The 17,445-nt window shown below is 42.9% G+C and overlaps 1 protein-coding gene across 1 annotated transcript in view; it reads right to left on the reverse strand.

The window, feature by feature from the left end:
* Positions 1 to 17,445, reverse strand: part of MYO1E (myosin IE) — a 276,218-nt gene that overhangs the window by 84,786 nt on the left and 173,987 nt on the right. The window contains exon 15 of the mRNA XM_082253069.1: positions 9,718 to 9,803. Within this exon, the coding sequence (XP_082109195.1) occupies positions 9,718 to 9,803 (86 nt within the window). The remainder of the gene's footprint in view (positions 1 to 9,717; positions 9,804 to 17,445) is intronic.

A 17,445-nucleotide genomic window follows, 5' to 3' on the forward strand; every position in this document is an offset into this window, starting at 1 on the left:
TTATGGCTAATGTTCTGGGAGAAGAGAGGAGAAAGACTATTATTAAACAGGATTTAAAGTAGGGAAAATTATTATTTTATCCCCTGCAGATTCTGCAAGTTTGCCCACTTATAAATAGTCTATATTTTTTATCAAAGGTATATTTGAAATACGAGACAGAAACCAAAAATCCAGAAAAAACACGTTATAAAATGAGTTGCAGTTCAGTGAGTATTTGATCCCTTACCAACCAACAATAAATCTTGTTCCCACAGGTTTGCTATTGTATGTGCTCATGTGGTATACAGGTGCTCCTAACGACAACTCGTTATGTGTATAAAAGACACCTGTTCATAGAATATCTTTCTTCAATTCAAACCTCTCCATCATGCGCAAGACCAAAGAGCTGTGAAAGGATGTCAGGGACAAGATTTTAGACATGCCCAAGGCTGAAGTGGCCTATAAGGCCATCAGCAAGAAGCTTGGTGAGAAGGAGACAACTGTTGGAGCGATTATTTGCAAATTAAATAAATACAAGATAACCATCAATCCTTTGTTCTGGAGCTCCATGCAGGATTTCGCCTCATAAGAAAAGTGAGGGATCAGCCCAGAACTACACGGGAGGAGCTTGTGAATAGGCAGTTGGGACCAGTCACCAAACAAACCATTGGTCACACAATATGCTGCCATGGATTGAAATCCTGCAGTGCCCACAAGGTCCCCCTTTAGAAAGGCACATGTACAGACCCATCTGAAATTTTCCAATGAACATCTAAATTATTCAAAGAAGGATTGGGGGAAAGTGCTGTGGTCAGATGAGACCACAATTGAGCTCTTTGCCATTAATTCAACTCACTGTTTGGAGGAAGAAAAATGCTGACTATGATCCTAAGAACACCATCCCTACAAGTCAAGCATGGAGGTGGAAACATTATGCTTTGGGGCGGTTTCTCTGCTAAAGGTACCGGCCAACTTTGCCACATTGAGGGGCCAATGGATGGGGCCATGTATTGTAAAATCTTGAATGAGAACCTTCTTCCCTCAGCCGGAACACTGAAGCTGGGTCGTGTAAGGGTCTTTCAGCATGACAATGACCCAAAACATGCTGCAAAGGCAACAAAGGAGTAGCTCAAGAAGAAGCACATTAAGGTCATGGAGTCTCCAGACCTTAATCCTATAGTAAATTTATGGGGGGAGCTGAAACTTCAAGTTGCCAAGTGACAGCCAAGAAACCTTAAAGATTTAGAGAAGATCTGTAAAGAAGAGTGGACCAAAATCTCTCTTGAGATGTGTGCAAACCTGGTAACCAACTACAAGAAATGTCTTACCCCTGTGCTTGCCAACAAGGGTTTCTCCACCAAGTACTAAGTCCTATATTAAAAAAAGTACAATCAGCGCAACCCTTAATATTACTGATAAATCATATGAAAGCTGGACACCAAGGGTGAATTTCACAAAAACCCAAAAAGACAATAAATATATACAGTGCAGCGTAACTAAAATAATGAAAATGAACATTGTCACAGTTCAGAGCCCAAACAGGAAAGAGTCCTTAGGAGGGAAAAACTTCTGTGAGAGATTTAAACACCTGGCAACATGCGTGATTGAGCCACCACTGTCACACAGATTGCTCGCTCACCTCCGAAACATAACCCCTGAGCCAATTTGAAGGTCAAAATACACAGATTCCAACTAGCCTGGGATAAGGCATAGCTGGTGCAAAGAGGTCCTGGCCACTCCAATAGTCACATGAATGTCACAGCATGTATGAACAAAGTAAAAAAATCTAAGTGCTCTCTGTATGTTTAAAACACTCGCTTTATTGTTATGAACACTTACACGGTAATCCTCTTGTTATGATGCACGTCAAGGCAGGTGTAGATACAGCGCCAAACATCTATGTGCTCCACTGGAGAGATTCCGATTAGGCATTGGAGAGGGGGGAATTTTATTAGGCGCCTTAGTCAAAGAGAATCTTTCTGGCTTTTTGAGACTAAGGTTCTCCTGCCATGCAGATTGAACGTGGAGTTCAATCTGAATTGCTTTATTTCAGACAGATAGTGACATTGGTCTATTAAATGTATGTTTTAGGTGGTCTTACTGGTGGCATAGGTCATCTGTGTGATTCAAATTTATTGTCTAATAAGGGATTGTGATAAGGGATGCGCATTATTTTTTATATACGTTTATACATTTTCGGTAACGGATAGCTGTGGGTATTGTTATTGTTTATTAATAAATAGGTTTTTACAATTGCACATAAATGTAGGATATATTAAGGGCATTACGTTTTTTTTAAGATCCCTCTTTTTAGCTCTTTTTTTTTATGTATAGCTATGGAGGCCTTTTTTGGTCCAAATGGCTACAGTTCATATTGAGCGCAGCCATAGCCTCTTTTTAGCTTGGTTTGTTTTCATGGATGGCAGCAGTGTGCGCAGTAGGGCTGCACAGTGGGTACGAGTCATTTCGTCCCCATGGTAGCTGATGCTCTATATTAAAGACCAGATGAAAGCACACAATGATGACCTCTACAACATGTGGCATTTGTTCAGGCCCAGTCAAAGGCTGAGGAGTGTTCTAGACCTGGGTTTATTGCAGTATAGTCTGCAAAGTTATCCAGGACATGGCTGTGCTGTCTGACTGGGATGCCTGAACCTCAAGACTAACTGCACTGGTAAACTTTTCTAATGTATATATAGCTTCAATAAAACGTATGCCATTGTGGCATACACAAAAGGACAATATGTGAATAAAGTGAGATAATTCAAAACTCAGCACCTGTTCATAGAAAAATCTTGCTTGGTCTTCATACCAGCATCTTCTACATTATTCCACCATTATTTATAATTGGAAAACAATTAAATATATCAACATACTACATAATTATCATAATTATTAGGAATTACAGTGAATCACATGCCATCACGCTTTTAATTTACATGCCAATTAAGGCAGGAGATATTAATTTAAGTATATGCAATACCGTTTAAGGAAAGGACAGTTGCCTGATCTGGCTCACTTTAGGGTGGACAGATCTCATGTTTATAACAGACAATTGAATTTAGAAGGTTTCTGTTCAAGGAGTGCTCTGACAGAGAAAGTGGAGAGCTTATGGCACCTAAAACTGGCCATAGACCACAGATGACAGTTCAATATGTAGGCATGATCTGACAAATGATGGAGGTCTTTCATGTATAAACATGAAGGCCCATATTGCCTGATTGTTCATTTTTAGGTCTATGAGGTCTACGTAGCGACCAGCATCACATTATCAGTAGAATAGCGACTGGGAAAGGTTTTAACATCTGTCATATGAACCATTTCTCCAGCTGAAATTGGTCATTGGGGTCTACTTGTGGCACTGGTATGGGCCTCTAATGTCTATGACAAACCTCTTCCACAACCTATACTTGCTGAGTTGCCTCAGTATCAGGAAAACGGTAAAGAAGAACAAAGAAATAAATAAGGCCACAGACATGACATTTTTGGTCCATCTACACTAAATTTCTGTAGCAACCCATTTTCAATCACCTCATTTGCTGAACTTTGATGTGTTGCAAGTCTCTCTTCACATCCTCACAGGCACAGAGACAGCAGTGGGAGACATTTGCTCCTCCTGTTGGCAATCAAATCCTGTGAGGCGGGGGCCAAGACCTTCTCAATATTTATGGACGCATACAGCCCAGGCTCAAGAGTGAGCAAGTGTGCCCCCCTAGGTAGCAGCTTCCAATGGAGGCGCACAGAGAAGAGGAGGAGCCGAAGGCGCACCAGCGGGGAAACCCAGAAGAGATGGTTCAGGGCCTCTCTGTTCAATATCATTGCGCAGATCAGATAAGTAGAACATGTTTGTTTAAAAAAAAAAATAAAATAAAATGTATTCTTTACAACCAGCTTTAAATAAAACAAACACAGGAGGCACATGTAAAATGTTGTCTAACTAGTGTCAGTTTGTGTCATTATAAAGTATCATTTTCCAATGTTTCAGGCTCGGTTCACATATATGCGATGTGGGAAGGCTGCGAATTCGCAGCCTGTTCCCGCATCGCACACGCACCCCCGGCAGTTCACACTGCCATATGCGATACGCTGGGGGTGTCAATTTAATCTTAACGACACCCCCAGTTTGATCGCATATCGCAGTGCGATCGTGCAGCTCGCACAGGATCGGATCGCACAAGTGTGAACCGCTGTGCGATCCGACCCTGATGCGGCTAGAAAAAAGGGTCCTGTGCGTGTTTGGTGCGGTGCGAATTTAGCCATACAAACTGTATGGCTAAACTCGCACCGCACAGCCGATCGCATGTAATGTCGGAGCAGTGCGCTCCGATATTACATGCGAACCCCGCACACGCACAAGTGTGAACCGGGGCTAAAAGATAGATTTACATTCATTTGTTGTACAGACTGTGTGGACAGTGAGAGCATTCAATCAGTTCTTATAATAGTCAGTACAGAAAGCATCATTAAAGTTGTATTCAAGCCAAAAATAAATATTGCAGGTTACCAATATATTCACTTGGTGATCCTGCCAATAAGCCTGTTATTTTAAAATTTCCTTTAACAGACCAAGCTGTCCATCAAAAGTGGTAGTTAAAAGGTTGAGGCAAATCATTTACCATTCACAGGAGTGCTTACTATTGATCGACCAATATAGTTTTTTTACCGCCAATACCGATATTTTGGTCATCGGATATCGGTATCGGCTGATATTGGTGGACATTAAAAAAAAAAAATACATTTTCTTTTTTTGTCTACAGGTACTGTGGTGGAGGGATCTGGGGGTCTAAAAGACCCCAAACCCCGCCTCTGCACTTAAAAGCATTAAAAACGCCAAGTTTAATTCGGCGCCGCCAGTACCCGAAAGTGATGTCATGGCATCACTTCTGGGTACTCGGCAAGCCGAATTCAAAGAAATGGAGGCCCGGTCAGACGGCCGCGGTGCAGATGGAGACCCGGTCAGACGGCGGCGGTGAAGGTAGGATGCCCGGGTCTTCCAGTGGGACAGAGCCGCGGAAGGCGGCGGGAGGCGACGTCCCCTTCCGCTCCTTGGAATGACAGCCAAGCGGCTTCTCAGCCGCATCGATTGTCATTGCAAGACAGCCAACTGTCGGCTATGGACACTGGTACCGGGGTGATGCCTCTAGCTGCAGGCATCACCCCCGTACAAGCACTTTCCCGAAATATTGGCAGTATCGGTAAATCAAAAGGCCGATTCTGATATATCGGGCAAAGTGCATATTGGCCCTTTATATATCGGCTTTGCCGATAATCTTTTGATCACTAGTGCTTACAATAGTCAACTTTTTCCTATTTCCGTAAAACCTTTATCACAAAAGGGAAACAATAAAACTGTTGCTGAAACGGCTTAAAAGTATTAGGGTTTTATGTTGTTCATCAAGTCTATCTAAATCTGCTAGTGCATCTAACACTACCCCCTCCACAGATTGACAATGCTGCTGTCCAAAAAAGTGTTTCCGTTGCCTCTTCATCCAAAATGCAGACACCCTATGACAGAAGTGTTACTGGTTGGAACAAGTGAAAAAAAAAAGGAGAAAATGCCTGCAAAAGAAAATAATTAATGCAGCCACCACATCTAAAGATTGGCAAGCTGCAATATATTAAACGTTTGTTTCAGAGTTTAATACTACTTCAAATTGGACGAGATAGCTGCTTTGATTCTTGAGCTTTGGCTGATTAGCACACACTTAAGCCCCGTACACACGTAGCGATTGTCGGCCGTAAATATTCGGCCGCCGAACGATCGGCCGATTGTCGGCTTGTTAGTATGATGCTTCCGACAACCGACAGCGACTTTTCGGCCGAACAGAATCTGTCGTGCAGGCATTAAAATTTTTGTTGGCCGACACCAGAACGGCCGATTGTTCGCCAGTCAGTACAGAATTCGGCCGACAAACAGCCGATTAGCAAGACTGGGCATGCTCAGAAAAGAAAAAACACACGGAAAGTTAACCATCACATGACATCACTTCTGCAGTCGGCTGTTGGCCGACAAAATTCATGTGCAGTCTTTTGCAGTTTTCAGCCGACAGGACAGCACCGGACAAAAGACGGCCGATCGTTCGGCCGACATTCGGGACGTGTGTACGGGGCTTTACTCTTCTCTACAAGCCTCTCGATGTCTTGTTTTCGGTGTTCAGTCTGATTTTAAGCATGTGAAACATCAAGTGCGTGCAAAGCTTTGTTAATTCGCAGAACAAACCTTAGGATCAAAAGATTCTAGTTGCTTTTAGTGGATGCTAAGCCACGATATTTACAGAACGTGAAGATTATTTTCCACATTACCATTAGGCTAATAACTATACAGTGTGATAGAGCTTTCTCAGAGTTTAGTAGACTAGCTTAAGAAATGAATTGCACCAGCAAAGAGGGACAGAAGAGGAGAGGTATGAGAATGGCTGTGGATGGCCTACAGGTGTGACACTGAACTAAAAGCATCTTTTTTCAAATCCTGAGCAACATTTGTTTAATGTACTGGGAATGCTGCAATCCATGGGTAATTGTAATGTAAAAGTGAATGAACTCTTAAATGCAAAGTGTAAAGTACATTATTTTGGACATGGTATCAGTCTTTTGCAGTCTCTGTACAGCAAAGTCTGGAAAGCATGATTGCAGTAAAAGGAGCCAATTAGGTGTGTTGCAATGCAAGGAGCATGCTGATAAGTAGAGAGAGAATGACAAAAATGAGCTTATCAGTGTGCTGCTACTCCTTTTTATTGTTCAGTCACAGAGTTGGGGTAGGGATAAAACCTGAAAGTAAAACTGCAAACTGTGCTTCACAAAACTAAGAAAAAATGTAAAAGTGATTGTAAAGTCTCATTTTTTTTTTTTTTTTAATAAAAAACATGTTATACTTACCTCCTCTGTGCAGTGGTTTTGCACAAAGTGGCCCGGATCTTCCTCTTCGCTGCTCCTGGCCCCTTCCTCCAGTCGAGTGTCTCCACAGCAAGCAGCTTGCTCTGGGGGCCCCGAGCCGAGCCGCAGCTCCGTGTTCCCATTCAGACACAGACCTGCCGTTTGGCCCAGCCCCCCTCTCTCTCCCGATTGGCTAACTGACATTGATTGACAGCAGCAAGAGCCAATGGCGCCAGTGCTGTGTCTCAGCCAATCAGGAGAGGGAGAGAGACTCTGGACATTGCTGGATAGAGGTGGGGCTCAGGTAAGTATTAGGGGGTGCCGTCACACACAGAAGGATTTTTATCTTAATGCATAGAATGCATTAAGATAAAAAAAATCTTCTGACTTTACAACTCAAACCACAAAAGTGGTTGTAAAGGCTGAAAGTTTTTTACCTTCATGCATTTTATGCATGAAGGTAAAAAAACTTGTGTGCTGCTCCCCCACAGCCCCCCAAATATGTACCTGAGCCCCCTCCTGATTCAGTGATTAGCACAGGAGCCTTGGCTGTCCTTGGTCTCGCTCTCCTCATTGCGTGAGACAGCAAGTGAGCCAAAGAGGAGAGGGGGGGGGGGGCACAAGCCGCAGCTCTTTGTGTCTTATGGAGGCAGAGCGAGGCTCGGGACCAAGCACGCACCAGTGCCTCGATAGCAATCAGGTTACTATTGGGGACACTAGTAGAGGGGGAGGAGCCAGGAGCGCTGACAGGGGAATTTAGAAGAGGAGGATCTGGGCTGCTCTTTGCAAAACCATTACACAGAGCAGGTAAGTATAACATGCCATTTCTTTTTTTAAACTCCGAACCTTTAATAACACTTTAAGGCTACATGTACTGAAATACAATTCCCTTTGACAGGTAATACCGCTCTCAAATGTATTTCTGTACTTCATGTACTTCACATGTGTATTTATCTGTGTATATAGCTGGTTGCCTGGAGTTTTGCTTTAACCACTTGCCGACCCCCTGCCACAGATATACTGCCTATACGTCGGTAGGCAGGAACGCGCCCCCCATTAGGCAGCTGGGAAGCCGATCTATGGGGCCAGTGGCCGTGATTGCCCCTGGGCACCCGCGATCGATCCCCGCTGAGAGAGAATGACAGTCTGCTGTTGTACACACAGCAGACCGTCGTTCTCTCTGGAATGAATACAGAGAGCCTGCGATCCTCCTATTTAGGATCACAGGTCTCTGTGGTGATTCCACAAGCCCCCCCCCCCCAGTTAAAACACTCCCCTAGGCTCACACTTAACCCTTTGATCACCCCTGGGTTAACCCCTTCCCTGCCAGTGTAATTATTACAGTAACAGTGCATATTTTTAGCACTGATTACTATAGTAATGTCACTGGTCCCCCCAAAAGTGTCAAAAATATCAGTTAGTGGTCTGATCTGTCCGCCGCAATGTCGCAGTCCCGCTAAAAATCGCAGATCGCCACCATTACTAGTAAAATAAATAAAAATTACAAAATCTTTCCCCTAGTTTGTAGACGCGATAACTTTTGCACAAACCAATCAAAATACGCTTATTGGGATTTTTTTTTTTACCAAAAATAAGTAGCAGAATACAAATTGGCCTAAAATTATGAAAAAATTCGATTTTTACATTTTTTTTAATTGGAAATGTTATATAGCAGAATTTTTCAGAATTGTCACTTTTTTTTTTTGTTTATAGCGCAAAAAAAAAAAAAAAAAATTGCACAGGTGATCAAATACCACCAAAAGAAAGCTCTATTTGTAGGAAAAAAAAGGACAACAATTTATTTTATTTGGGTACAGCGTCGCACACAGCACAATTGTCTGTTAAAAAACGCACTGTCCTATCGCAAAAAATGGCCTGGTCATTAAGGGGGAAACCTTCCAGTCCAGAAGTGGTTAGGTAAATATGTCACAAACATGGGCAATTCAAACTGAGCAAATGAAAAAGAAAAGAAGACCTTAAAGTATAACCAAAACACAAAACTTTTTTTTTTTGCACCCGTTTTGGATATAGTGAAGAAAGGTTACAACACCTGTCCGGCTTGGTTAGGGGGATTTACCCTCTTTAATCGTTTTTACCATTACCCTTGAGAGTGAACACAAAGAAAACCAGAACAGGAATAAGGGTAAAATTTCCCACTCCGGTTCGGAAAACAACCGGGGATCCCCCCCCCACTTCCTGTTTAGGGAAATCTCCCCCAATGGAAAACAGATGAAAAAGTTTTCCCTTAGGTTAGGTAGGTCCTACTTAAAAACTACACCTCCTTAGGTAATGTTGCTGCTCAGGTTTTCAGGAAATGTTTTAGGGCAAGTTCCCACCATAGAAACGCAGTCCGGATGCTTTTCTGCATGTGCGTTGTTGATGCAATCCAGTGCATTTTTCCCCCCTTTTTTCTTAGCCTAAAATAAGGATATTGTGTTCCAGAGCATTTTAGGTGTGTTCTGGTGCATTTTTGAGGAGTTTTACCACGTTCCAGTGCAAAAAAAAAAATGCAGCATGTTCTACTTTTTTTCCGGAACTGGAACGCACTAGAACTGACTGCGCTGGTGTGACCTATGCCACTGAAAACCATATAAGCTACTATACATGCGTTTTTCAGAAAAAAAGCTCAATTGATTGCATGTGGTGTGAACTGGCCCTGAATCAATTATAGAACAGTTAGAGCCTCATTCAAAATACATTTAAATACCGAGGCCCGCATGCACCAGTTTGATATACCTGCTTTAAAACCTCACCATTGGAAGAATCAAATACAAGCTCTACCTGCCCTAACTGTCATCATTGTAAAATTTTCTTGTATTTGACTACAACTGTGTAATTGAGGTATGAAGGATAGGCAGTACTTACCATTGACTACTTTGCATCAATTCAATGAGGTCTGTAAATAGGACATCTCGGTTTCTTTCACAGAATCCGTTCATATCATAAGACACCTACAAAAAAAAAAAAATTGTAAAGTTAAATCATACCACTTTTATTCCTGCAGAAAGTGAGTGAGCAAAAGGGACACATCTAGATCCACTCTAAGCTAGCTAAAGGGGGGAATGGCAAAAAAAAAATAAAAAATGTATTTATATATATATATATATATATATATATATATATATACATACACACACACACACACACACACTCATATACATATATACACATATACACACACACACATATACATACATACATATACATACACACACACGCACTTTAACAAAACCAGCAATATCAGCCTGGATTTGCTTCAAAATGCACCAAGGTTCAAGTCCACTTACTTTTGAAATCTTAAAATGAACACTGCTAAATAAGGTTAGAATAACAAAGGGATGGATTTCCTTTTCAGATAAATTCTACTATTTTATATTACCAACTACTTTTGAAAAGCTATTAACATTGTAGAACCAAAGGATGCAGGTGGGGACTAAACAAAAAAACAAAAAAAAACTGCATTGTCAGGCAAGAATAGCAAAGAAAAAAAAAAAAAAAAAAGCACCTTTTCAATTCTACTTCCTAGCATTGTAGGTCGGACAATGACACCATTCAATTAGAAGACATCAGTTACTTTATAAAGTGAATATGGTCATTGAAATATGCTAGTTTACAGGCATTAAGTATCTACGGTATGCCGAAGATGTCAGTGTCAGAAGTGTCTAATGCATAGTAATCATCTCTACCTTGGGCTAGGAAATGTCACCAAGTGTCTAAGCGGGGAGGGTTGGTGGGGGAATCATCCATCCACATCACTTGTGTGGATAGAGTAATCTGTTCATTTTTTGTTGGTCAGCCCGCTGGCTGAAAAGAAGGATCTATTCATCAGCTTTATATTTTTTACATACTTGATTTTCCATATTTTGTTAGTGTGTATTAAATATAAAGAATATTAGGTTAGCCACTGGAGGGAGTTCTGTGTTTCTCTACAATCAACCCTAAAGTGGTAGTATACTCTGTTACACCATTTGTACCTACAGGTAAACCTATAATAAGGCTTACCTGTAGTTACTGTGAATATCTCCTAACTTGCACAGTTTAGGAGATATTCTGAGTGCATGCAGCTGGTGACATCACCAGTGCATGCGCTCTGAGTCCCCGTTCACACTGGGTCGACCTGGTCGCCTGACAGGTTGCCGTAGGTCGCTTTCCATAGAGAATCTGCGGACCCGTTCTAATAGGAGCGACACAAGTCGCTCCGACTTAGAAAAAGGGTCTGGAGCTTCTTTGGGGCGACCAAGAGCGACCTGCATAGACTTCAATGTTATGAAGTCCGTGCCGGCCGCTCCGAGGTCGCGGTGCGAGCAGCGCGCCGCAACCTATGAGGTCGCCCTGGCAATTAGCGTCGCCCCAGTGTGAACGGGGCCTGAAGGTCCGGCTTACAGTGCGAGACGTCATTGCGCTCCCGGTCACCCATGTAACTGGAGTGCACGAACCTGGAAGGAAGACTAGGGAAAGATGTCAGCCCTCTCAGCGGTGACAGCGCGCCACTGTAGGGCTTCATTCTAAGGCAAGTTTCTTATGTGCTAGTATGTGATGCATATTAGCACGTTATGACATTGCCTTGCAGGGAATTTTTTTTTTTTTTTTTTAACCTCCTGCGGTTTACTACCGCTTTAACCACTAGGAGTTCTGGGTGGACTTTACTAAAACTGCAGCTTGCAGACAACAAAAGCTGTGGGTGAGCACGGGTTAGCTTCAGCTGAAAATGGGACAGGTAGAAATTGTTTGGTTGCCATGCACAGCTGCTCCAGATTCTGTCTGCTCAAGTCTTCCAAATTCCCCTATAGGTATTTCACTACAATCACCGTTCTGCCTAGCTATTAAGACAAGATAACCACCACAAAAGGAATGCATTGATTTCATGGCTCAGCAGGGTCACAGACGTGCATTGGGAGCAGGAGCAATGAAGCACAATCAATCATTTAGAGTAGTAGCAGGATGCAGAGCCTGCATAGGCAACGAGCGAATATGCCTGCCACTAAAGAGACCAAAGCTTTTAAAACCAAAAAGGAAATTTGTTTTCAGTAATATGCAGGTTGCTTTTACCAGGCTACTTCTTAAAATGCTAGTTGAATAGACGGCCCAGAACAAGCATGCAGCCCCTGAATTCAAAACTACTAATCTGCATACTGGTTTCCGATCAGTACTCAAGTAAGTGAATCAGCTTGACAGCCAGGCAACCAGCATTTTCAGGAGAGGTCAGCCATGAAAGCCTATAAAAGGACATTTCTCCCACTGCAGATCTCCTTTGACACACATAATTTTTCATCTCAAATATATAAAGCCACTCTTTTACATGTATACCAAAAAAAAAAAAAAAAAGTGTTTTGCAAAAACTACCTGGAAAAAAAGGTAAAATGAAAGTAGTGTACTACTGTGTATCAAACTTACAATTTGACATAGATGTACAGTACAGTACTTTCCATTACCACTGGGGATTTTAGACCTTTTTGGCGTCAACAAGACCAGGTTTCAACTAAGTACCGTAGACCAATATTTGCATTAATAGTCAAATACTGTCAGCTCAGCTTAGCTTCTTTCAATTTAAGGCATCGGGTCAGCCAGCACTACACCAATGGTTCACTTAAGCAGAATCAGTCACAAGGGAAACGGGGAAGCTGGCAATGCTGACCTCTCCTTAAAAGGTGCAGTAAAGTCTGGTTTTTAACTTGAACCTACAGGAAATAAGGTTTACCAGTAGGTACAGTGAATATCTCACAAAACTTGCACTGTTTAGGAGATATTCACACAGCATGCAGCAAATGCTTTTTGAACAGTGGCGGCTGGTGCTCAAAATTTTTGTGGGGGCGCAAACAGAAAAATGTAATAGGCATTGCTTTTCGGCAAAACACACTAAAAAATTGCGTGACTGAAGTTACAAAAGTGTGAAAGGGGCCTTCAGTAATTAAGGTATAGCGTGCCTCCTTTCAATGCACAGAGACCATCGTGCCCCCTTTCAATGCATAGAAACCAGTGTGCCCCCTTTCAATGCACAGAGACCTGCGTGCCCCCTTTCAATGCACAGAGACCAGCGTGCCCCCTTTCAATGCACAGAGACCAGCGTGCCCCCTTTCAATGCACAGAGATCAGCGTGCCCCCTTTCAATGCACAGAGATCAGCGTGCCCCCTTTCAATGCACAGAGATCAGCGTGCCCCCTTCAATGCAGAGATGCCAGTGTGCCCCCTTCAATGCAGAGATGCCAGCGTGCCCCCTTTCAATGCAGAGATGCCAGCATGCCCTCTTTCAATGCAGAGATGCCAGAGTGCCCCCTTTCAATGCAGAGTGACCAGCGTAAGCGTGCCCCCTCCCCCCCGCGTAACCAGTGCACTTACCTGAGGCAGCGGCGGCTTCTCCTTAGTCCCCCGGCATCCCCTCGAGTCCTCAGTCCTCCCGCCTCCTCCTCGGCCAAATGGCACTGCTCTGCGCCCCGGGTCCACCCTTTGCTGAAGCTTATTAGAGCCTCTGGCTCTAATCAGGTGATTAAAAAAAAAAAGCCCCATTGAACTCCATGCGTCTGGCACCCCGCATGTAGATTAGGGGGCCGGACGCATGGATGGGGGGGGGGCGGTGCCCCTGCGCCCCCAACGCACCGGCCGCCACTGTTTTTGAAGGGACAGAAAACAAATGCCGTTCCTTCGGGGCTTCGTGCCGTGACTCCCACACACCTGCCATCATGACTCAGCTATTAATACAGCTAGAGTCCAAGAACCCGGAGGGAGGACCGGATGAAGATGGAAGCCCTATCAGCGGTGACAGCGCACCACTGGAGGGCTTAGTGTAAGAGTAAGTATGCCATAACATTATAACATTAAAACATTAACTTGTAAGAGACATTTTTTTTTTTTTAAAAGGACTTTACTACCTCTGCTGTGCAGGTGCACAGCATCTCGGAAACTCCAGAGGTAAGTAGAGCAGGGACCAGAGAGGTGGGGAGGTAGTCTGGTGTTAGTTCACCTTTCCATTTTGCTGTAAAGGTGAACGAAAGCTAGTGGTTCAGCAGACATCCAGCTTTTTCAGATAAAAGGTCACCAATGACAGCCTCAACGTTTCTCTTATGAGAACACTGCTGTATAGTTATAGATATACAGTGCAAAGAGTACATTTCAACTGACTTAAAACATACCATAGGATGTGGGGGGCTGAGACTACCTGTTCAAGGAGTAAGATGCGTGGTGTGTAATCTCATCTACCAGACCGATCCTGTAGCTGCTACATCATTTTTACTTTTACTTTTTACTGCCTCTTTGCAAAGGGATCCATGAAAAGTTCTGTACTTGGCATGGTTTGTGCTCCCACTGCTCTTTAAAGGAAGCATTCCTGGGCATGCTTACGTCATCACCTCTGCCAGCCAGACCACAGTGATCCCTGTTTCTGTGCTCCATGATCTATTAAGAGTTCTTTGCTCAAGCGTGGTTTGCGCTTACACTAAAGCGAACTGTACTGGACTCTGAACCATGCACCAGACCACCTCTGCCAAGCAGTCTTGGGCATGGTACGCTGAACCATGCCAGCACATAGTTTGGAGAACTCAAACTACACAAACCAACTAGCTAAAGGGGTGAACCATGTCTGGGAATATTTAAAGCCTCTAGTGCGAGTACCTACGACTCTCTCAATGATGGAGGAATTACTTGATTCTACAGCCTTTAATTATTTGCAAAATTCCTAAGATTGATGTTCTACACATTGAATTTTATAAGTGTTACTCCTTCATCCTGGCATGGCACCTACCGAAAAACTAATAAAAGCAGGTCAAACTGCTCTATGCTCTTTTACAGGAATTGCTGTACTCCCTAAACCAGGGGTCTCCAAACTATGGCCCTCCAGTTGTTCAGGAACTACAATTCCCTTCATGCCTAGTCAGGTCTGTGAATGTCAGAGCTTTACAATGCATCATAGGACACATAGTTCCGCAACCGCTGGAGGGCCGTAGTTTGGAGATCCCTGCCCTAAACCTACCAAGGATCCTTGATTTTGTGAATGATATAGGCCAATCTTTCTATTATCTACGTATATCAAAATTCTGCCAGAAATGTTTGCCACTTGGCTGCACAGTTTGCAGCGGTTTTTGTTGCAAGGCTTGGTTTCTATATTCGTGACTTTATCATCAAAATGAAGATTCTTGCTGATTAATTTATGTCAGAGGATCGGTGGCTGCCTGAAAGCCAGCAAACCAATCCATTAAAAAGTATCCCATGCACAAAAGGGATCTTCAATAGAACAGGATCATACAGGTGTACCCCCAGTAATGTTGACTGCCTCTTCCAATGCAAAAAGGAACAAAGGATTTTATCTTAGCGAAAGAGGACAGAAATTACAAACAAGAATGAACTTACAGACACACCATTAAAGAACGTTAGGAAGAGGATTTCCACCCACCTGTGGGACATCATTTCTCAAAACCAGACCACACTATGGAAAACATGAATGTTTTGGTTCCTAAAGAACTTCATAACTACTCAGGAAAGGAAATCCTTTGACCTAAGAATGATAATTCTATTTGACACAAAAGATAATGGACCAAGTATAGACCTCAGTTTTATAAATCATTATCCAACAATTGAATGACCACTTTCAGCTCCGACTCTCCCCCCCCCCCCCCCTATCATTTCATAGCCCTCTCCCTGCCTTATCTCACTAACAACCCAATTTTAATCACCACTGCTGTGTATGTTTGTGCCTCAAAGATTGTCTTACTAAAATTCTGCTAAACCTTTGTTTATTAGTACTGCTTGGACCTTAAAGGGGATACACCCTGAAAGCGTGTCCTGAAAATCTGAATGTTAGTGCAAATAAATTGTCACGGACAGCTTTCAAATGTTTTTGTTCCAAATGGGTGGGTATTCCCTGCTTTACATTTTTTAAAGGAGGTACACATCAGAGCTGCTCCATCACCGCTGCTATATGCCCTGTCCACTGAACTGCTAGCACCTCGAATCCATGCCCACCCACAAAATTAAGGACTTATTAGTGAAGCTTAACCCAATCACTTTTAAAATAGCTTGGTATGTAAATGTGAATTCCTGCAGAATTTTCAGCTGGAGGAATTCTAAAATTTGTCTAAAAAAGATAAAATACTTCAACACTCTTCCTCTATGGAGAGTTAGCCCTTGCGTCTGTTCAACTCTACTACTTTATGGCTCAAATGTCTTATCTGAGCTCCTAGTTTATATACCTCAGCACCCATAAACCTGAATTGCTAGGCTTTGCCCCCTGCATGTCTCTTGTATGACAATCTCATATAGCCAATACCATTTTCAGATAAGTCTCCCTAATTCGGTTCAAAACCTCCAGGTTGACCCACTTTCTGCAATGGAATTCTACTCTCCTCTGTGGAACAATCACAACTTCCCAAGCTTCAGTTTATCCCTGATTAACAGCTTCGGTTCAAAGCAGGTCTACCTTTATCTGGGCCAATTGCTAGTGAATGGCTGCTTTACTACCTACCATTTTGTCAAATCAAAACTACCCCAGGTTCTTAGGTAGTTACAGTTTTGACACGCTTTAAAAACGAGATTCAAGCCATTCAATGGTTGCATTCTCCCCTTTTAATTCCTCCATACGGGCCCTAAAAAACACCTAATTGGAGACATTAATAACTACCCAGACTTTTATTTTTCAAAGATCATAGCGAACACCTAAGAGACTAGTGAAATGTCACCCTACCTGCTCCTCAGCTCCCTGGATGCTATTCGGTCTTCAAAACTACTAAAATATATACAGGATCAAATAAGCTGCCCAGTCCCTTAACCCCAAACTTTGCTTACTAGGCATAACCAGTGAACACAACAAACACTACATGACTATTGCAATTTTAAACTAGTTATTCTCAGAATTTAAATCAATTGCCAAAGACTACAAGGGAGTTCGGCAACCAACATAGTGTAAACGGCTTGCACAAAATGTAAATAATGTATGTATGTATGTACGTACGTGACACACAACAAACTCTCCGCACACAGTAATACTGGATAACCAGTTATACATAACACAAACCCCACAAAAAAAAAAAAAAAAAATAGGATCAAAGTAAAAACATTAGTCCAATAATAGGCCTCAATGAATGATAAACACACTCTTCTGATGTGAACATAAATCTTCAATGGGTGTGGGGAAAAAGAGGCACTCTAACTCTGCGGCTAAAGACGACAGGAACATTTTCAGCTATGGAAAGCATAAAGGAACACAGAGGATGCAACTAAGTGCAGCATTAGGTGCCTTTATTAAAGGTTAAATGCATAAAAATGGCCACTCACATGTGTAGAGTATACATGAACATCAATCACAGACATCCATCAACATGGCACCACTCTCCTCTCCCCAGGGCTAGGGCAGTGTGAAGCGGATAACTCGCACTGCTGCAATGATGCTCTGACAGCTCAGTTACCCGACGAGAGGTGGATTGAAAAAGGGGGTAGTCCCCCGAAACATAGCACACCCACAGGATCTACCGCACTGTAATGTCAGCTGTAAGGAGCTTTCTCCTCGCTGACCCTGTTGCGTAACTGAGCTTTCTATTGGCTTCCACTGTCCTTTCCCCTGGTTGATAGAAGAGCAGAGTGGCACCATGTTGATGGAGGTCTGTCATT

Source organism: Pelophylax lessonae, assembly GCF_965119305.1.
Source record: "Pelophylax lessonae genome assembly, chromosome: 4".
Taxonomy (NCBI): Eukaryota; Metazoa; Chordata; class Amphibia; order Anura; family Ranidae; genus Pelophylax; species Pelophylax lessonae.